Source organism: Lipomyces doorenjongii, assembly GCF_038497915.1.
Source record: "Lipomyces doorenjongii strain NRRL Y-27504 unplaced genomic scaffold V1508scaffold_121, whole genome shotgun sequence".
Taxonomy (NCBI): domain Eukaryota; kingdom Fungi; phylum Ascomycota; class Lipomycetes; order Lipomycetales; family Lipomycetaceae; genus Lipomyces; species Lipomyces doorenjongii.
Genome location: NW_027118188.1, coordinates 1 through 20287, shown reverse-complemented (window position 1 = coordinate 20287; position 20287 = coordinate 1). Strand labels below are relative to the sequence as shown.

At 47.7% G+C, this 20287-nt stretch overlaps 5 protein-coding genes across 5 annotated transcripts; 4 read left to right on the top strand and 1 right to left on the bottom strand.

Annotated features, from left to right (window-relative positions):
• The first annotated feature begins 294 nt into the window (after nucleotides 1-294).
• On the top strand, nucleotides 295-990 carry V1508DRAFT_43198 (uncharacterized protein). Its single transcript, XM_066941940.1, has 2 exons — nucleotides 295-603; nucleotides 673-990. Exons 1-2 carry the CDS (start codon nucleotides 445-447, stop codon nucleotides 835-837), a joined length of 324 nt encoding a protein of 107 aa, XP_066792540.1. The 5' UTR covers nucleotides 295-444; the 3' UTR covers nucleotides 838-990.
• Nucleotides 991-1913: 923 nt separating this feature from the next.
• On the top strand, nucleotides 1914-3066 carry V1508DRAFT_427487 (uncharacterized protein). Its single transcript, XM_066941683.1, has 2 exons — nucleotides 1914-2413; nucleotides 2568-3066. Exons 1-2 carry the CDS (start codon nucleotides 2197-2199, stop codon nucleotides 2594-2596), a joined length of 246 nt encoding a protein of 81 aa, XP_066792539.1. The 5' UTR covers nucleotides 1914-2196; the 3' UTR covers nucleotides 2597-3066.
• A 2878-nt stretch (nucleotides 3067-5944) lies between these two features.
• V1508DRAFT_427484 (uncharacterized protein) lies at nucleotides 5945-6469 on the top strand. Its single transcript, XM_066941682.1, has one exon. The coding sequence runs from the start codon at nucleotides 6042-6044 to the stop codon at nucleotides 6357-6359; it is 318 nt and encodes a 105-aa protein (XP_066792538.1). The 5' UTR covers nucleotides 5945-6041; the 3' UTR covers nucleotides 6360-6469.
• Nucleotides 6470-8212: 1743 nt separating this feature from the next.
• On the bottom strand, nucleotides 8213-10940 carry V1508DRAFT_43129 (uncharacterized protein). Its single transcript, XM_066941925.1, has 5 exons — nucleotides 10384-10940; nucleotides 10124-10336; nucleotides 9467-10071; nucleotides 9177-9404; nucleotides 8213-9125 (listed from the first exon to the last, which is right to left on the bottom strand). Exons 1-5 carry the CDS (start codon nucleotides 10804-10806, stop codon nucleotides 8447-8449), a joined length of 2148 nt encoding a protein of 715 aa, XP_066792537.1. The 5' UTR covers nucleotides 10807-10940; the 3' UTR covers nucleotides 8213-8446.
• Nucleotides 10941-16009: 5069 nt separating this feature from the next.
• Nucleotides 16010-17822, top strand: V1508DRAFT_444465 (amino acid/polyamine transporter I; the record flags this gene model as incomplete). The annotated part of the gene is made up of 6 exons (XM_066942396.1): nucleotides 16010-16025; nucleotides 16087-16683; nucleotides 16749-16897; nucleotides 16991-17102; nucleotides 17171-17407; nucleotides 17472-17822. 6 exons carry the CDS (start codon nucleotides 16010-16012, stop codon nucleotides 17618-17620), a joined length of 1260 nt encoding a protein of 419 aa, XP_066792536.1. The 3' UTR covers nucleotides 17621-17822.
• Nucleotides 17823-20287: the final 2465 nt, after the last annotated feature.

Here is a 20287-nt window from a genome sequence, read left to right as displayed (position 1 = left end):
TCACACTGCTGAATGTGTCATATATAACTTAATAGGTCTAAAATAGAAAATATCGTTCCGGATGGCGCAACATAATAAATCCATCAGGGGCAAGGGCCGTAGGAAAATTGCAGAACCCTTACCCTAAGGGTACCACGACCTCTGGTTCGTAGTAACCGAAGTAAGTTTACGACAATTCCATAATAACTCTAGTGGCAATCTGTTGCGTTGCATTCTTCATGTCCCCTTGCCCTAACGCTGTTGATGTCCCCTTGCCCTCACTATTTACACCTATACGCCATAACGCGTTTCTTCTCTCTGTTTGTTTACCATCTGCAAATTTCCTTCACTCATATTTTCTCTCCCACTTCCTGGGTGTTTGTTTACCATCTTCAACTTTCCTTCACTCATAATTTCTCTCACACGACAAGCAATTCGTGTTTGTGCATCCTCCCTTATCGCAATATGGAATTGTCTCAAGCTTTTCTACGAGGATCAGAGTACTGTCAGAAACGTGCGTCTTGTCGCACCTTGGTGTCCTGCGCCACATTTCAAGAACTTCGACAAATATTTGTCGGCCGTGGTGGTAAATCTGTAAAGAGTTGCAAAAATTGCCGGAACAATGCAAGTAAGTCGATGGGGTCGATAGATTTGCGATAATTGTCTGAAATTCTCCGCTAACCAAATCTCTAGAGGCGAAAGTCCGGAAACAGATGGACGCTTCATATAATCTCGATGAGCAATTTGAGACACACGAAAGATTTCATAGAAGTCGTCTCGTCGTTTCTGGAACGACAAGACACGCATATATTTAGCCCCGAAGCGCAATCTCTGAAATTGCGAGTTACTCGGGAATGATGTTTCCGTAGCTCGGTGCGCTCAATCGGAAGACCGAGAGCTACAGAGACGAGCTGCGTCGCATTTAAGAAATGACATTTTTGATTGTATCGGTTACTACTTTCATGTGCGACGGTGTAAAGAAAGGGTAAACGGCCCCGAGTTCATTCTGACCTGCTCTCGCTCGCAGGAAAGAAAAACTGAACGAGATCCGGAGACTGTACAGAGATATACAAGTAAGACTAAAAATTGTTTCATACATCTACAAAATCATCATCTATGCCTATGGCATAGTCTGCGAGCCAGTGATCAATATATCACAGGTAAAATGAAGAGCAATGGTTTTGATTCAATTGATAACGCTAGGAGTTCTACCCGATTGACAGCGTTGCCTCAGTACCTGCAATTTTTGTCGGTGGAGTCTGACTGGATCTTATCGCATGGTCAGTCGAAGCAATGTACCCGGGACCAGGCGCGAACCTTGCGGTCCATGATAAAGCGGCATTTACTAAGACATCCTGTCTTGCCAAAGCCCTTTTTTTGACAGCGAAGGCTCGCCAACGCCTGAAGGACTGCAGTATCAGACCTATGACGAAATACACCGCAGCTCGATCAAAGAAATGCTTGAATATTGCAAGTCCATTGATCAGCCGAAACTTTTCAGGTATTTTTGGAATAACTGGTACCGGCCCGACTTCAAAAATGTTGGGTCCCAACGGGAGCTAGCATCACTTTGTGGTGGCCAGGCTCCAACGCTACGATTCCAATTTCGCGAACGACAATGCGATTGGAGAGTCACTGGAGAATCCTAAAAAAGGATTATGCGTCACGATTCGTTTAGCCCAGGCTTGATGTCCTGACTTATATTGCCTGTACCGGGCTGGTTCGTTCTCGCACTCACTTGTATTCACAAGTAGAGGGAGGGCGCGAGAAGCCCAGCGCATACAAAGACTTCGTGCATTTATGGAGCAGGTGTGCTGAAGCCGTTAACCAGGACACCATAATTACACGCGATGAACTCTATCATAGCGACAAGGACCAATGGTTGTGCAGCTGTGCATCATTCATTCTGAATTCGCGATATCTGTTCAAGCACTTGGTATCCTTTTATTCCCGTCCACAAGCTGATGGCAATGGTGGGTTTGTCGTGCAACCGCCACCAGCATATACTCCGCAGCTCTTCAGGAACGTTTGCCGCTGATCAGGTTCGGCGAGCATGACCTTAACGGGCCAGCGACTATCAGCTCGGGCGTGGACTTATCTGACTGTGTTGACGATGATGATTCGAGGTCAGTCTCCTATGCCGAGGAGTTGAACTCCTTCGAGCTGGCGGAAGATCCTGAAGCCGCCGAAGACAATGATGAGAATATCAGGGTTTTTATGCACGTCGTGCATTGGGCTTCCGGTCCAGTGTGCGAGTCCAATCTGAGGATGCAGCGCGCTTTCTATCGGTACTTCTCTAATAACGTTGTATCGTTCCTTGCGGAGTTCAAAAGGCCATACGAAGAGGCCGTCGGAATATCGCGCTCAGTATCTACTAATACCATGAGAAAAGCTCCGCAGTCGTACTATTACTGTCGGCCTCAGAACCAATCTCGTAAGTCTGGTGGCGAATGAGTTAGGGTCACTGACATATCCGCGTATTATGCCAAATATTGAATGAATAACAGTTCTGTCGTTTTCTCACAATTATGTTAAAGGCTATCACTGAGTTTGGAACAACGAGTAGTGAATACTAATGAAATTCACAGTTCTTGAAGTCCTTCAATTAATTCGATAGGCATCATGTTCTTTCACCAGCAGCGGAGCAGGCCTGAAGTCATCAGCTGCGTGCCTTTCACGGTCATTTCTTGTCAGTGAGAGTCAGACGTTGAAGACTGGCTATCTCGCGATAGTGTTTCATTCTGTCTTCATAAACCGAGGACTGTACGCCTTTCGGATTAAGTCCTGATGAATTAGTCGAGGGGGAATAGGAGTCGACGTGCTTGGATATACTTTTGCACCTCTTGGTTTGGTTGTTTCCACTATGCTACTGGCGGGGTGCAAGCCATTATAGTAATGTGTGCCGCACAAAAGAGGCGTAGGCACAAATTAAAGGTGAAGGGCATGTACGCTAGCTTTTGGCTGCCATGTAAGTTTATTGAAGCCTGCCTGCCCCGACTCCTCTCTTTCCATCCTCTATATATACATTTTAAATACATAGTATCTTTGAGACCGCGATCAAATTTCGTGTTTTCTCATAGACCGGGTGTTTGTAGAGAGTGCGACAGATATCCATTATTCCTGTGTCAAAGCATCACATGCTAATGGCGAACCCACGACTCATCGCCGAAAACTGCTTCTACAATGAAGTAAAGCATCGCGTTTGACAATCGCTGTGACTTTGAACCCAGGAGCCGGGGAGGCGCGCCCCTGAACCCTGAACCCTGAACCCTGAGGCGCCCCTAACACAAATGTGACGAGGTGACTGTGAAGAGGTATTACAATTATCGCAGTCGGATTCAGTTTTTGAAAACTTCTATTAATTACTCGTGGTTGCATTGTTATTCGCGGAGATTAGATGTTTCAGCATGGAAATGTCCGAGAACTATACTACGTTGTAACAACTACTGCAAAAATATTTGAGAATGTTTTAAGAAATGTTTGGATTTGGAGCAAAGAGTTTGTGCCAGTCTCCTTTCAGAATAGCGCAAAGTTTTTTCACAATCGGTACCTCAGCAACCGTCATCTTTCGAGCATGTTAGTATTATGGGTCTTGTGCCACTTTTCCTTAAAGTTTGACACCAAAATAATGGGGTGTTGTCATATATATTACCATATACCTTATCATACTATATCATATACGTATTGGTTTGACAAAATGAACTCATATATGGTAATATCACACTTTAACACACTGCGTGCTGCATATGGGTTTTACATTATCTCGACAGAGTCAATCAAACGGACATTAGTTAGTTATAGATCGCGGATCAACTTTAGCTTTTACCATGTACTAATGATACGAGGATCTTGACCATTTGGATGAAATAAGTGTTGAAGTAGTATTGCTCCCTCCACGCCTGCTGCCGCTAGCATAAGGCAGCCAGCGCAAAGCCCACGAGTGGGTGCCAGCTCAGTTAGCATAATCTAAACACCTTGCACTCCGCTAAAAGAGGGAATGTTGGGGATCTGAAAACGTTCCAGCTAGTGTTGTCACCATTTATAAGTACATCCCGAACTCTAAAACGATCTTTCGTCGGCATACGCTGACCCGACCTTGTCGCGAGTGCCCCAGTTAGCCTAAACACTAAAAGTTAGGCTGAACTTTAATCTAAGGCGTTATAACCCTTCTTCCGAGACTTGTTGATTCCTATCATGGCAGCGATGTGGCACATGTAATTAAAGCGCTAAAAACGTAATAGCAAAATGAAGCATCGAGAGAGAGAAATAGTTGTCTGAGCAGTATGGGTCAAGCTAATCATACCGCGTCATGAGCTGCTCGATCGAATGCATTCTCGTGAAATTGAACTTGTCCCAGTTGCGGTCCACAATGTGGTCACCGCATGTCTATTATGGACTATGCCCACCGCGCATTGAATATCCTGGCGCTTTTCAGGGCTGGCTCGCGCGTCGCGTAAAGGATACGAAAGAACTTGCAGGAAGTCGAACTAGTTCTGAGATCTATAGCTGCGGCAGTTCCTGGCAACACCTAAAGACCTTGCAAGAGAAGTGGACACATCTTTTGCGCACCTGATGATGTCCTGGCCCAGACCTTCCAGATCATTGACGACAGAACGGACTTCTTTCCAAATCTCGAATGTGGAACAACACCCTCCAATATCAAATGCATGATGTCAAGCGCAAAAGATTCGGGCCAATTTGGCAAGTCCAGTAGAGGTGATCGACTAGATATGCCAACATTTTAAACACCGATTTCTGATTGATTTGAAATGCACCTTCAATATCTTGCCGTAAATTCGATCTTGCAGCTTTCAGCTGTGGCCGTCCAGATGAATCCGTAACGGGAAATACCTCGGCACCCCTGCGGTTTCTGACTGCCCCTTAATCAAACAAGCACGGCAGAGTCTATTTCCGGTGTGCCCCTTCACACACATTAGTTTCGCCACAGCTGGCTGGCCTGTGACAAGACATAACCCGGTCTCTCTTGCGGCTGCGCCGGAATCGAATGGCCTGCGACTTAATTAGTAGAGCTGATGAGTGATATGAGCCGGAATGACGCTTCCCTTTTTCAAATTGCCCTTGTTGGCTGGATCCAGAAACTTTCTCTCCAAGTTTTTGTACTGCTTCCATAATGTCGCCTCAATGAACGAGCTATGCTTACTCCGATGCCTGACGCTGTAGCAGCATAAGACTCTGTCAAAGTTGAGGATGCTGCTCGACGTATTGTGCAAATCATTCCCCCGAGCGCATCCAGTACGATCCCCGAGGCCCGACGTTGCATAGGATATAGAGGAAACCATCATCACTCATTCTTCTTCGTGAGGTCATCTGTCGGTGCACCACCTTTACCAGTAGCAGATTGCGTCGAATAGAAGCTGTCAAATGCGATCTACGAATACGAAGCTGCTTCCTTTTGACATTTAAGGCTAGCCGGCGATTTGCCAGGCCTTCTACATCAAGCTCTTCTAGATATGTAATTATTCAATTTATCTGCTTTGAGAATGGCCGAAATATTCTGGTATTCGAAACTATCTTGGAGCCCAATCTGCCAACGCCAGGACAAGCGCAAAGCGCAAATGGGTTTGGTTGACGACATATTGCGTAGTACGAAAACCTTGGACTTTGCCTCTAACTCGAACTTATAGAAACGATCGTCTCAAGGTTGTGTCCGTGGCACTATTAATGTAGAAAACAGCAAAAAGTACAGTTTGCCCACCGCCATGTCAATCATCTAACTCGAACTTATAGCAACGATCGTCTCAAGGTTGTGTCAGTGGCACTATTAATGTAGAAAACAGCAAAAAGTACAGTTTGCCCACCGCCATACCCATCTTCAGTCACGTGCCTCTTCAAGCATAACGTCATGATAATCACTTGCCTCCATGGCAATGGTTGCCCACAACGTATAAATGGTATATATTGTGTATATATATCTACTAGAGACCGTAAGACTAATCTAATTCATAAAAGCAGACTTGTCTCACAATACTATTGCAAAGTGAACCAAATCAGTCCGCGAAGGCATTGCCGAGCTGCTTATCGGGTTCAGCCCTTGACACTATATGGCCAAATCATGGCGGGGAACGATCGGAACCTCAGATGTACTCCCTGAATCGCAATCCAGCGGAAGAATATTTGCAGAGGACACAGAAAACATGACCGGGGCACCAGCCCTCCTAGCCGCCGACGCACCGTCGCGCACGAAGGCCAGCAATTATCCAGAGCCGTTCGCAGCGCTCGTGGCCCGGCGGACCAAGCGGTCACTGGGCGATCTGTTCGGCCTTATGAAATTCGGCGTCAATCTGATCCGCTTGCCGCCCGGTGCGATCTCGGCCCTGCATCATCGTCATTCGCGTCAGGACGAATCATCTACGTACTAGACGGGCGTCCGACCCTGTGCATCGACACAGGCGAGACCCAGCTCTGCCCCGGCATGGTCTCGGGCTTCCCATCGGGCGGGACGGCCCACACACCTTGAAAACCGTACCGCCGAGGATTGCGTCGTCTCGAAGTCGGTGATCGCACCACCGGCGACCAGGTGAGCTACCCCAACGACGACATCAAGGCCATCATGGGCGAGGATGGACGATGGCAATTTGCCCATAAGGATGGAACGCCATATTTAGCCACCAGCGTTTCCATCGCTACGAGCGGCCCGGGACCAGGGTGTTGCCAAATGATCGCGGGGATAGAGAACGGGATCGTTGCTGTGGTATCTAAATAGTCCATAGGTCTACTGTCCACTGTCGCACACTATAAATTGTTTCGTTGTAATAGATTACCTCTTATTAAGGTGTGGTAGATCGTGGTGATACGGTGACTGAGGGTCACTGAGAGTAGTTCCTTGTGTGATAGATTACATGCTTTAGTCTGGTTAGCCACTCACGAATATAGTGAGTATGCCTGCTGGCCGTAGTAAACACAAGACGTTGAACGGGTAAAAGGGCAAGCCTACCGTTTCACTAATTTAGCGAGCGTCTCGGACCAAGGCCGTCTCCCCATACTAGATCGTACTTTGAAGAACTCACCATGTGTGCTCTGCTCTCTGTATGAAAGCGTGTCAGAGCCGGATGGGCTGACATCTTTTACTTGCGACAACAGGAATTTGATCCTCCCTCTGTCGCTGATTGGCCTATTATAGTCTTCATTGGGGTACTCTTGTATTCGCCTCGCCTGCTCAGGCTGTCCAAAGAGTGCATGCAGTCTCGGTCCTAGAGTACTTTCCTGTCGTCCAACACTTTCTTGCGTAGATTTGATGGTTATCGCCATAGGGAAAAACGATCTTGTCCATTGGGGACCATTGGGACGGTTCATGAGTTGCGGCGTTTTGGAATTCTGCCTTACCGCCGCGGGCGGCGGTCGGCTGTAACTTGATGACCATGACATGCCTGATGCAGTTTTCGGGAGGTTTACAACATTATATGACTTAAGCGAATTAAGGTTCATTGTTTTCAAGCTACAAAGTGTCAAAAGTGCTAAACTGTAGGGCGAAGGTCTGGAAAGTAGCCGAACCCCGTACAGCAAGAGTCACATGAATCTAAGGGCGATACGATACGATATTCACCCATCATATCGTATATCGTATCGCCTAAATTATCGCCAGTAATTTTCCTCTGGCAATATCGTGTCAAGCCCTATAGCTTCGAGGGGTCTGACCTGTTTCCACATGTTAAACTCTGACGTAGTAGCCGGTCATCTGGAGAGATGTTGAAGCAGCGACTTGCGGGCTTTTGCTCTAGCGTGGGACAAGTAATATATGCGGCTCAGGAGTCGTAGATTAAACTTTTCACGTCGCCCTGCCAAAGCCTAACCCACCTATACAGAAGCTGCGGTCGATAATTTTCATGTACCAACGTAATCTGCGATCAGGTTACTGCTGTTGGGAGCTCGCTGCCTATATTTGCGTCTCTGCGTATGCTTGGAATATCCGCGATATGTGCATGACAATGACCACCTGCTACTTCCAAATACCTCGGAGAGGACAATACATTGGTGAGTGAATCGGGCAATGGAGCGCTAACTGCGTCCTCAGAACTGACGCATATGAAATCTTCGGTGAAGTTTCAGCTTTACTTATTTGCGTTGTTCAATCGAACGAAATGAAGTCTCAATTCCCCGTCGATTCAACGCTACGTTCGCTGTTCAAATGGTTCAAAAACGATCGTCCAGTACTCAGCTCATCGCGCGTAATTGTCGCCCATTAATTGTGGAAATGTGTAGAACACTCCAGCCTACGATCGTAGATTGTAGAATATTCGAGCAACATGTAAGCATGACGCAATTGGGTATTCGGTGGAATGCCTAGAAGGTTCCAGAAGGAAATGACTCAATTATATATAGAGGTCATAGGAACATTCAGTCATGAATATGTTTGTTAGCTATTATGTGCTCCAATATAATAAATATTACAACATTAATCAGAACAATCGCCGTACTTCACGCCATTGTAAAATTGCCTCCGCCGCACTCAAAACGCTTCCCACACCTGCCCTCCAATCGCCAGGAGCCGATTAAAAAGTGCATCTCGGGAGTCAAGAGCATTGACAAAATATCTTTTGCCCTCGCTGCAGTAAATTTCCAAGCCCTCTCGAACGTCTTGTTGCAAAGCCCAACCTACTACCATATCACTTTTCCATCCGAACCCACTTACCTTTCGGAGCTCAGTAATCTCACACACCGCAACACGAAATATCTCTTTGGGATCTCTAGGGTCGCTGTCATCCACGAATCCGGCAGTGGCACCGGTCGTGTCCGATGAAATGTAAACATAACCCGGTTTGCCAAGATGTCTTGCCCTAAATTGTTCAGGTCCAGAACGTACATTATTATCAGATTTCGTCGGAACTAGGCCCACTTTTTCCTTGGCACTCCATGACGGTGCAACCTTGGCCGTGACAGCATTGGCTGCCAGGGCAACCCTGATTACAGAACTGACCATATTCCGTATAGTTGCGACAAGCAAACGCAGCTTGGTAGCACCTGTCTTGGCAGTACCGCCGGCAGGTTTCTTTGCGGTGCCACTCGAGTCAGACTTATCGTCTTTCATATCCTTCGGTTGAGGCGGTAACGGAGAATTCGCGCCCTCACCAACACGAAGCAAAGTGACGGTGAGCTGCGCATTGGTCGGCACGCCGATAAGGATGTTACTGGATATCGTCAGCTTTCTATTTATTGCTAACTCAGAACCATTCGCGTACTTTCGCAATTGAATATAGTATTTCCATCTCGGGAAGTGTAAATTAATCCAGTCCAAAGCTCTTGTTATTACTGGATCTCCGAAAAATCCCGCGCCAACGCAGAATGAGATGAATTTCATGAACTGGTACGAAGTGACGTAGCAAGAAAACGTTAAAATAACAAGGAAAATAGACGCTAGTCTCAGTCGATGCCAGTGAGGGGGAAAGGGCGGTGTCGGAGACAAAGCACTAGATTCGATCATTAGACTTTGTCTGTCGCTTAAGGTAAAGATATATGTATATACGCGTACTTGACTAATCGCTCCCACACGTCTGCCAGCGCAGTGACAGCATGCATAGCAGGTTGCATCTTTAACCAGAGAGCTTCTTCTACGGACTTCTTGGTGTCGTCATCAGATACGTTTGAGGTCCAAGAAACGTCTGTTCCGGCGTTGTCAGCGACTGACATTGCATAGGGAACTGGGTCCTTTAAGATGTCGCTGATGGTCGCTTGACGCTCAAACCGGTTCTTTGTGTCGGTTTGGTTTTTGGTACCACAATCGGTACCCCCTTCCTGGGCTTCGCGACTTTCGCTCTTGTCGTTAGTATCAGGGTAGTTTCTTCTGGTAGCCGCTTTAGTTGCGACAGAAGTAAGACCGAATGCGAAATTCTCGGCTTCCATCTCTGCTGCTTCGCCTTTGTGGAGTTCGTGCATTCCAGTAAGAGGTCCGGCACTTCCAAGGCCACCGCTAGGACCGAGAGTAGTCGTCTTTTTTTGAGCTGCCATTTCCTCTATTAATTTGGCTGCTTCAGGCGGGAAAAAGAACGACCTCGACGAACGACAGACGGTGAGAAGCGTAAGAAACATCCAGAACATTGGCAACAGAATGTCAAACCACCAGCACGCAAAATATACCTGCGATTATTGTCAACCTAGTACGGACATACCCGGCAGTTGGTTTACGCACGACGCAGAAACTCAACGTTCTTCGCCACTCTTTCCATGTCCTTAACCTTGCCATATGATGCCAAAAATCCATAACGCCGATAAACACAGTCATGTAAAGTCTTTCAGTACCCGTACGAATTTTCGCGGGAGAATCGAATTCTTCCTTGTCGGAAATATTTAGGTCAATACCACCTGCCGGTTTGGTGTCAATTGCCCTGACATTGTAAATTTGCTGTGATTGATTAGCATTGGCACGTGCGGTCGTAACATGCCATTTACCTTATTAAAGCGTCTGACCAACATCCATAGGAGCTCATTAGGCACGTCGGGTACTAACGAAGGATGGATTTCCTTCGCTGCTTGATGCCACCCAAGATCTTTCGTCTCGCTTTCGGATTCCTTTGTTCCTTCGCCGGATTTACCTTCGCTTCTTTGGAATGCCTGCTCTTGCTCCTCAAACCGCTCCCGATATTGCTTTGCCAACGAATGACTTTCAGAGTGTGCAGAGTCCGTCCCCAATTCATTACATAAACGACTGCCTGAACCACTTCTATGGGACTCACTTATGACTGATGCCCGACTTTGGCTACTAGTATTGCAGCCTGTCATTCGTTCAGCTGTATTCGACTGCAACTGGTCTTGTCCCTCAGAACGCAAATCGCTAGAATCGGTTTTCAGGGTTTCGTGAGTCGGCTCGCTCATATTGCCCAGAGCAAACGCATTTATGATAAAAAAAGAAATATCGCAAGAACAGTATTTCCAGAGTCATGTTTGACATAGACTGGACCGGTTGTCGTAGCTGTAATATGGTTGTGATCGGCACGACGATCAACCCCGTCGAGGTTGGGGTCACATGATCTAGGCGAGCCCGAATGCCGCATCCGTATCGGAAGCCGCGAAAAACCAGCCAACAGACCGTCTCGGCGTTGCTTCGCAGATTGCTGATAGTTGTATACGTGTTCTATCGAATCAATAAGATCTTGGCGATATCAACATGGCGCGGACTAGTGGCGTCTTCCAGAATCAGTCGAACTGTCGCCCACTTGCTAATGGTATGCTGGCTAAGACCTAGTCAAGAGAGGGATTTTGGCATGCAGGACCTTTGTTGACATGCAAAGAGCCTTGAGCCAATATTCTGAAGATGAAGTTGTTAGCTATTACCGGATGGAGCTTGAGACAGACGTGCAATGTTGACATGCAGCTCGGCTTCATTGCTTCGGAGGAGTTTATCATGGTTAACAGTGCTTCGTAAACAGAAGCGCGGGATCACGCCATCAAACCTTCATGTTGATATCGACTTTTAACTGGCATTGAAAATTTTCCGATCCTATTACAGGTTGCTCAAACCTAGTCGCAGATGTGGTGGATCACCGTTCGAACATGATATATAGACGGAGCGTTCAGTTCCCTTCAGCGATCATATATAAACCTCCGACAATTGTAGTAGAGGGTCAAGTCGTCAACACAAATGTCTCTATATATACTAGTGGCGGTGCACGGGGGCAACTGTTCGGAGCAAACTGCGGCCTTATTATTAGGTCATAACCGCGAATTCATTAAATGAATATGGTAGCAACCCCAATTACGCGCTTGAACCGCACTTCATATCACAATCACTCCGCAAAACTTGCTACCAAGACCAGCTGACGCGATGGAATCAAATTTTTGACACGATTGGGCAAAATTTCCCAAAATATCACCAAACACGACACCATCATCTACCAGCCCACTACAATTTCCATTCAGTCCAGCACGGGCAGCCCAAATTCCATTAAATGAAATGAGTCAACCATACAATCTGGTGGCATCGGTCCCCGTGTAGACGGAAGCGACGCCAAAAAATTTATCTGCTGGTGTCTGTCATCGCTGAAGCCTGTTCGGTCACTGTCCCGGCTTGGCCAATTATTTCCCCCGTCGTCAACTGCCGTATCCAGGTCATGCAAGTCTCTTTGCAAACATTGATTGTCATGTCCTCCCGACGTATATACATCCCCTCCAATCAGCGTCGCCGTCGTCTGGGAATCCTGATAAAGTGACTCAACCCTTTGAATTTTGCCGACTGCTCAATTAGTTGCGGTTCGGCTGATTCAAAAACCTTGGTCAAAGGCTTCCGAACTTACTTGCCGCCACAACTCCTGTTTCTCATTAGGACCTAAAGCTTTATATAGCACGTAATACAACATTATCCACCGAAGAGTTAATACATAATAATTTCGCTCTGTGCTGTCAATACTTTTTCGGTGATGCACAATGTTTTGGCGCACTGCAAGATCTCGTTCCTCTTGACGAGCTCGGATGCTGAGCGAGAAATACAAGCATAACCATCACCGCACAAAAACAAATGTACCATTTAAGCCAGTAGGATCCAGAAACGCCCTTGAGGTACCCATGGCTCCGAGCCACGCTAAGAGCGGCGTCCAAACATATCTCCTGCTGGTTTTGTCGTCGACTTGAATTGACATTTTCCGATAACTGAGTGGACTGCGCTTCTAAGCCTTGAGTGACCTTCAATGAAGGTCTGTATATCAAAATTAACACATGCGCATGCGCAAGCCTCAGTTGCCTAGAATATGGAAGCGTCAATTCCTTAGCTGATCGTAGTCTTAAGAATGATGGTAGCTCTCCTCGCCAATCAAGCACCATTTTACTCAACTCATCGATTATATCTTCTTATCTTGATGTAAGTCCGAATATAATCTTCGTAAAGTTAGTCGAACGATCCTTAAGTCGCGAAGCCTGGAAGTCAATGGACCCAAAGTTATAGGAACAAAAGCTCGATTCAAGGACATCGCGACTAAGCAGGGTGTGGTCGGTGAGTGTGGATGGCTATGAATGCAGAGAACATGAGTGGACTCCTTATATATTTCAGTAACTTGAATATTACGAGGAGCGCGCTTGCGGTTGCATGCTCCTGTATGTAGATCTTTGCCTGAGGAGTTGCGGAGGAGAAAAAGCTAACCCTATTCGGAAAAAACTCCGGATTGCCCGCCACTCTGGACTCTGGAGGCAACAGAAACGACCATGCGAAAGAATGACTATCTACAGAATCTTGAGTTCAGCTTGGGCGATCAGAAGCACATGGTCAACGAAGCTTGCCGCGACTTCGCTGCAATTACTACCGCGCGTGAGCTCAATGTTATCAAAGTTTCCGAAGAGAGGGGCCGGCATCCGCAGGCGCCGTTGAATGAAATCAGCCGCTTGCCTATTGCGAATAATGTACTATACAACTTAAAGTACCTTGACAATAGTGTGGAAAACCTAGTTCAATTCTTTTGTATACGCCTGCCTAGATTCGCAAATAACCACGCAACACGATATGCAAATCCCCGAGCGAATGCACCTAGGACTGCCCGGACCCCACAGGTGGACCAAAGCCTCCGGCCGGAACTTTAGCTGTACCGGCGCAGAAGCAATAGGCAACAGCGTTTCGTGCAGATTTTTAGGCTGCTTTATTTTAAAACAGATCCGAATCCCCCATAACTGGGCAAGCCTCTCGATAAATGGCAATAAATACAGGCGCTCGTGCAGAGTACAACAAAACAATGGACATAGAGTCTACTGTATCAACGCGATATATCACGGCGGAGACGGGTCCCGCACTATCCATACATTCTCACAGTCCATTGTTCCGTCCACACAGCCGTTAGCCTTGAGTAGCCCTAGTATGCCTCACTCTGTCAGCTTAGATCTGGAACAACGCCTCTTCCAGCTTTTATCGATCTGCACATCACTAACCCTAACCACCCAAATTTGGAGAACCGGCGCAAGGCCTAGTTCGACTACCTTTACCGGGACTAACGGCAAACAGTTGGGCGAAGGTATGCAGGAGCATCGCCCTCGGTGTTCTTAAGGAAATGGTGTCGGCTAATCATGTTGGATGTCGAAGAACAGAAGTATGTCAAATCACTAGCCTAAGTACGGGCCAACAAGTGATGTATAGAAATATCAAAATAGTTCGATTGCTTGCTTTCCTTAAGGAGCCGTCTGCCACGGGAGTACCTCTCGGACAATGACTCAAGTGCATTGCTTACACGGTTCTCCCACGCATGCAACCTGAAACCCTGAACCCCGATGGCAGCCTAAGGCCTTGCCGCAATCAGGCAGATGGTCCCCATGTGCACCTGTAAAAAGCCCTGCTTTTAGAAGTTGTTCACTTACAACAGGAAGAAGAATCCAGGTTTGTGTCTCGCGCGGAGATTAGCCCTCTTGCAAAACCATTCGAGAGTTCGCTCCCCTTATGGTCGTTCTAACAGAAATCTTCAGGTCATTTTAAGACTGGCTACAATGTGATTCCAACATGGCTCTTTGAATCGATCGGCTATCAATGAATTCCAACATAAATTGCTCTTCGGACTCGCTGTCAATAACATAACCTGCTCTTCGGACTCGCTATCAATGCGGCTCTAATATAAATTGCCTTCGGATCTTTCAAGGTCGTCTGTACAAATTAGGTGATCTGCATGACTGAAACTAGGACTGATCTACTACGCTGCCATGCATTGTTCAACACAGTTAAGGGCTTTTATGCCTATCGTCCGGGCACTGAGAAAAAGACAACTCACAGGGTGCCATATATCCACTGGAGATTTATTGCTTGCGGTGGGGCAGGGCGAATGAAAATGTGGTGGGAGGACTGGAGCTAGGGTATCTCAAAGATATATGTGGGTCTCCCCGGTACTTACATGGTAACTGGGAGCAATGCCCTGCCGAGCTTAAGGGGCGCCATCATCTGAGGTAGTTAAAACGGAGGATAAAAGTAGGCTGTGGCATTCGATTGCCATCAGGTAGTATGAAGAGGGCGATAAGAATCAAGCCCATGCGTTAGGGTGGCCTGCGCTTTAAAGTTGAATAGACAGATAACCTTAGGTTGTGGGACGCACAAACACTGGTCTGCTAAATTCAAAACCCTAGCTCGCTATCATCAAAAAGCAGAAGTTACTGCGCGAGTGTGCTTTAGCAAAACGATCCGGCTACCCAAGAACAAAAGAATCAAGATCGCATTGGCGGCGACCCCGACCGACTGGCTTGCTGCGCCGTGGAAAACGATGCGGCGCAATCCGGTCCCTGACGGGGCTTATTGTTCTCTGCCAGTACCCAGAAATGATGACTCGGCTGCTTAGAAATGAGCGCAAGAATGCTTACCTGCCCGAGCCTTATGCCTGACATGCCTTAAAACTAATCCCCAGGATTTCTGCACTTCGTAGCCTTACTCGCGTATTTCTGGTGATGGTTGGCTGGTGCGGCGAAATGGGATATTGTCCGACCTGGCACGTGTGAGTTGGAACACAAAACCCGCTTATCGGTCACAGCTGCCCTAACCCCCTGATTAAAAAAGTTGGGGACGGCGCGCGAGTCCGGCCACGCCGGGATAATTTATTCCTTCGAGCCTGCCGAAAAGTCCGCAGTAGCAATAACGCGTAATGCCATGGCGAGCTGAGTAAAGACACTGGGTATTGTGTTGTCAGTCTGCTCGTTGGACGGTATTGTCTAAGTCTACAGGCGACTCGCCAATCACAGCCGTTTGATCTGGCTACGCCAAGCAAGGCAGCATATGCCAAGGACACCGTCATGATTGGTATACTGCTCCACCGCGAGTGTGCATGGCCGGTTAACCATCGTGTGATATAAACGGACACCCGTACTGTCGCGAAGAGAGATAACAGTACCGCGCCAGGTACCAATTCAATCTGGTAGTCATATGGGTTCCATGGCTGAAGTTTACCGATCTCGCGTTCAAGAATGCCAGTTCGAGGTCGTGCCAGTTATTAGGCACCTTTGCCAATTTGATTTTTGTGGTTCATGGCACCCTCACTAACTCTCTGATTTTCTTGTTAACGCAGTCGATGTGAGCGTTGTATCGCTCTAATCAAACATATCCCAAGAGAATATTTGCAGTCTGACCACAATGGTTCTAACATTATGTATGTCCTACCAACGTCGACACCACTTCCACGTCTGTTGTTCTGAGCGTCGTACCGTCAGCCAATTCAACTCTCATATCCCGCATTGCTTTCGCTCTCCCTTCCGCTGGTGGTGTGTACCACTGGGCCACGATCTCAAGTGGGCCCAAATGGGGAAGGATAGTTGGGTTCTTTACAGGCTGGATCAATTTCTTCGGCTGGATGTTCGACCTGGCCGCGTTGATCCAAATCACGGCCAACATCAGCGTCCAGATGTACGCGACATATCATCCGCAGTACGTCCAGCAACCGTGGCAAACCTATGTCACCTACGTATTGATCACCTGGCTTTGCACGGCAACTGTCATCTTTGCAAATCGTCTGCTTCCCCGCACACAAGACGCTGGCATGTTCTTTGTGATCGCTGGAGGAATTATTACCATTATCGTCCTTGCCGCTATGCCGAAAACCCACGCCTCGTCACACTTTGTATGGGGATCGTTTACGGAGAATAACTTGACGGGATGGAGTGGTGGGGTTGCATTCCTCTGTGGAGTTCTGAATGGTGCATTTACCATTGGAACTCCTGATGCGATCACCCACATGGCTGAGGAGCTTCCCCGTCCCAAGAGAGATCTTCCAAAAGCAATCGGTTTGCAACTTGGCCTGGGCTTTCTCTGTATGCCGTTTCCGTTCGTCATTATACTAAGCCCGTGAAGAGAGAAAGTGGCTGACTTGCGATAGATGCATTCTGCTTCGCCATTGCCCTATGTTATGCGATCACCGATATCAACGCGCTTTTGTCCGGGATTAATGGCTATCCACTCGCTATGATCTATTCTCAGGCCACTGGCAGCGCGGGAGGAACATTTGGACTCTTTTCATCATCTTTTGTTCATCGATTCTTTGCACAGTCGGCACGGTGTTGACCGTAAGCTTCCATGTCGCCCTAAAATTCTTCATGTTTTCGTTAACATACAATTCAGATGTCTCGTATCTTCTGGGCGCTTGCACGCGATAATGCTGTGCCATTCTCATCCCTGTTTGGTCGAGTAAACGAGGATTTGAGCTGTCCAGTGTATGCAACCTTATTATGCGGTATGTTGGGATAGATATCTGACCCTTGACCAAGAAGGGCTTGCAAGTTGACGTTCTGACCTGTACAGCGCTCGCTGCCACTGGCCTGGGAGCTATTCCGCTGGGCAGCAGTACAGCATTTCTCGATCTGACCGGTACATTTGTCATCCTCAGCACTGTCTCCTACGCGATTCCGTTCACGTCCAACATATTGACTGGTCGTAAATACCTTCCTCAAGGTCCATTCCGGCTTGGGAAAGCTGGATGCTTTGTGAACGGGACGGCCGTGGTACTGATTACGTTGTTCAACATCTTCTACTGCTTCCGTAAGGATCATTGCTTCCTTGTCACTATAGCTTGGGGATTTATTACTAACTATCAAATTTTCAGCTTACTCCGTTCCCGCGACCACCATGAGCATGAATTACAACAGCGTGATCTTGGTCGGAGTCATTGCTCTGACGGGCATCTGGTGGATCATTCACGGTCTCAGGAATTATCCCGGTCCGAGACTGACTCATCTGTATATCCATAATTGAACAGAGGGTGTGCCTACTGTCCAGTCGAAAGAAAGACAAGACAAGCCATTGACGAGGTCAGCCTCGTCAGGAATCCGAGCCTGCTCGCAATAAATCGTTAGTCGATAATACTTATAATATGTGATGTGTAAATAATACAGTTTCGCTTCCATCCATGCCCGGCAATCGAGCCATCGTGAATTAAGACTTACTTCCGATGCAGGAATCCTATCTTGTGCGTTTGTACTTGTGAAAAGAATTGCAAGCCAAAGTCTTCCTCGATTCTGCAAAATTGATACCACTGACGCAGTTTCAGGACGTTAACCTGGGCCATGAAGGACGAGACTGAGGTATATGCAGTCGCCTATAGGCGCGACGGTAGTTATTGAAGATTTTCAAACTCCGCGTTACACGTCGGGAACCTGATTGGATGTGGAAAGTTTACGTTCATGGGATCCGTCAAAGGTCTCTCTCCAACCTCTTTCGAATCCAGCGACGGAAGACAGGTGCAATTCACTCAAAGAAATTGCATCACGCTTTCAGGGTTAATGCCGCACAAGCCAAACCACCACAGGCTGGCAAACAATTCAATTCAATTGGTCCGATTGAATTGATTGATGGTTATCTACAGTGAGGGCCAGTTGGATTGACCAACGGAAGGCCCCAACTGATTGGTTGAATTTGAATTGACAATTGATACAGCACTGAGTCATACAGTGTAATAACGTCGACCTCGACGTCGGTGTCGCTGTCCTACTGCGGACTCACTGCTCCGGTATCGTCGCCCGTTCCTCGTTGAAGTCGTCCTTGACCGGGTCTGACCTTTCTTCTTCACGATGATTCTTATACAGCCATTTCGATTGTTGTTGTAGTTGTGAGGCTATTCGTGGTCAAGGGAGTGGGAAACGCGTGTTCGTTTACAGGCCTAGGCGGCCATAGAGTGAAATGCTAGCGACAGTTGGGTGGGCCGAAGTTCCAACGCGTCTGCCACAAGCCGGGGTAGATGTTAGAAGCTATCTGCAATAGTATAATCCGATTTCTAAATAACAAATAACGGGCTGCCATCTCATCTGGCCACAATATCTCTCTCTGAGAATGACTCTCTGTAGTCGCACCAACTACAGAACCCTCAACGATGGCATTTTTTCCTGAAACCCTGAATCTCTATAGACACAACGAGAATGTTGACGCTCACGGGAAATGTACTATAATTGAGTTATTGTATGAATAGCCTAGGCAAAGTACAATTGCTTCGGAAGGAACTCGGAGTTACAGATGTAGGTCGACTAGTGCGGCCTCAATCGAATTAGCCGGATGGACCCGTACCCAGTACCCTTGGTTGGTCTCTTACTGGACAGCTGCGGCAAGCTCAAAATTATGTGAAACTCGATCTTCGTGATGCCTACCACCAGAATGACCACCTAATCACGGTTGGTAAGGAATGGCTCACAGCGTTCAAGGCCCGTATGGACTTCTGAATGGCGGAACGAAATGCAGCTACTCGAAGTAAGAACTGGTGGCCCAATAGAACATCATGCTGACAGGGGCACCCCATGACACAGACGACAACGCACACGACATACTCGAGAATCTCCGAACCCATGAAATTACACATGACCATGGTCAAAGGGAGCCTGGACCAAACGGAACGGAACGACTATCTCGACTTGGACTCTGTTTTATCTGTGCAGAAAAGGCACACTTAGCCCAGCATGCCCCGAAGAACTCAAAATGAATCGACCTCTTCTAGCCGACTAGACCTGCTATCATTTCACTAGAACAGAGATTTTTTTGCTGACTTTACGGATTTCTTCTACGACAGGATGGCAAGACCGAGCCGAGCATCATTCGCTGCCGGGAGACGATCGTGACGAGTATAACGAGGATGTTTGGCATGGATTGAGGCTGCTGGAGCAAGCGGAGCCATCGTCAGCCCCGAAGGAATCCACAAGGCCTTCCGGGCGACGGCGGATTAGGGAGGCTGGTCCTACGGGCACTCGCCTCAGACAGTCTCTACCTCCACTAGCTGATCCAGGACTTCAATCAGGCTCAACGAGACCTCAGGGACGCAAAGGCGACTAATGCAATCCTACGGGACACTTTGCGCGAGGCCCGTGGTGGGACGTCGGCTGGTACACACCCTACAAAGCCCCGTGAATTCATCTTCGACGGCCATCCGAAGGACCTGGCCCGGTTCCTTAACAGTCTCGGACGGTTCGACTTTACAAAGACGAGTTTCCGACTGTCAAAGTTGCTTATGCAGGTACCGGGCAGCCGCGCTCAGGTTGGGCACAGCAATTCTATCGCAAGGACCCCCAGCGCGCCTTGATGGACTGGGCGTCGTTCAAACGAGCTCGAAGCAACCATTATGAGAACACAGATCGATTAACACCGGGAGTGAACGACCTCGGGCACGCCAGTGCTCTGGGCGCGATAGCTAAAGCGACCAACCTTCTCAAGATCTGCGTCAAAAGTGTTGAACAAAGGTGGCCCGATGTTCTTGTCGGCTGAGATCGACTCCGGGACGTCTCACAGCTTTATCGACAAGTTGTTCCTGCAGGCGTAGGGTTGGCAAGGAGAGTAATTTACCACGTGACTGGGTCATTGCAACAAGTGATAATGGCTGGACAACCAATGAATTAGGATTTGCATGGATTCAGCACTTTGATCGCCATACCAAGGGCCGTA

Coding starts and splice junctions, on each gene's coding strand:
- V1508DRAFT_43198 (XM_066941940.1), top strand. CDS start 445: ATGGAATTGTCTCAAGCTTTTCTACGAGGATCAGAGTACTGTCAGAAA. Junction 604..672: donor GCAAAAATTGCCGGAACAAT/GCAAGTAAGTCG, acceptor CCAAATCTCTAG/AGGCGAAAGTCCGGAAACAG.
- V1508DRAFT_427487 (XM_066941683.1), top strand. CDS start 2,197: ATGCACGTCGTGCATTGGGCTTCCGGTCCAGTGTGCGAGTCCAATCTG. Junction 2,414..2,567: donor TCGGCCTCAGAACCAATCTC/GTAAGTCTGGTG, acceptor TGAAATTCACAG/TTCTTGAAGTCCTTCAATTA.
- V1508DRAFT_427484 (XM_066941682.1), top strand. CDS start 6,042: ATGGCCAAATCATGGCGGGGAACGATCGGAACCTCAGATGTACTCCCT.
- V1508DRAFT_43129 (XM_066941925.1), bottom strand. CDS start 10,806: ATGAGCGAGCCGACTCACGAAACCCTGAAAACCGATTCTAGCGATTTG. Junction 10,072..10,123: donor GAACGTTGAGTTTCTGCGTC/GTGCGTAAACCA, acceptor CAATAATCGCAG/GTATATTTTGCGTGCTGGTG. Junction 9,405..9,466: donor GTGTGGGAGCGATTAGTCAA/GTACGCGTATAT, acceptor GATCGAATCTAG/TGCTTTGTCTCCGACACCGC.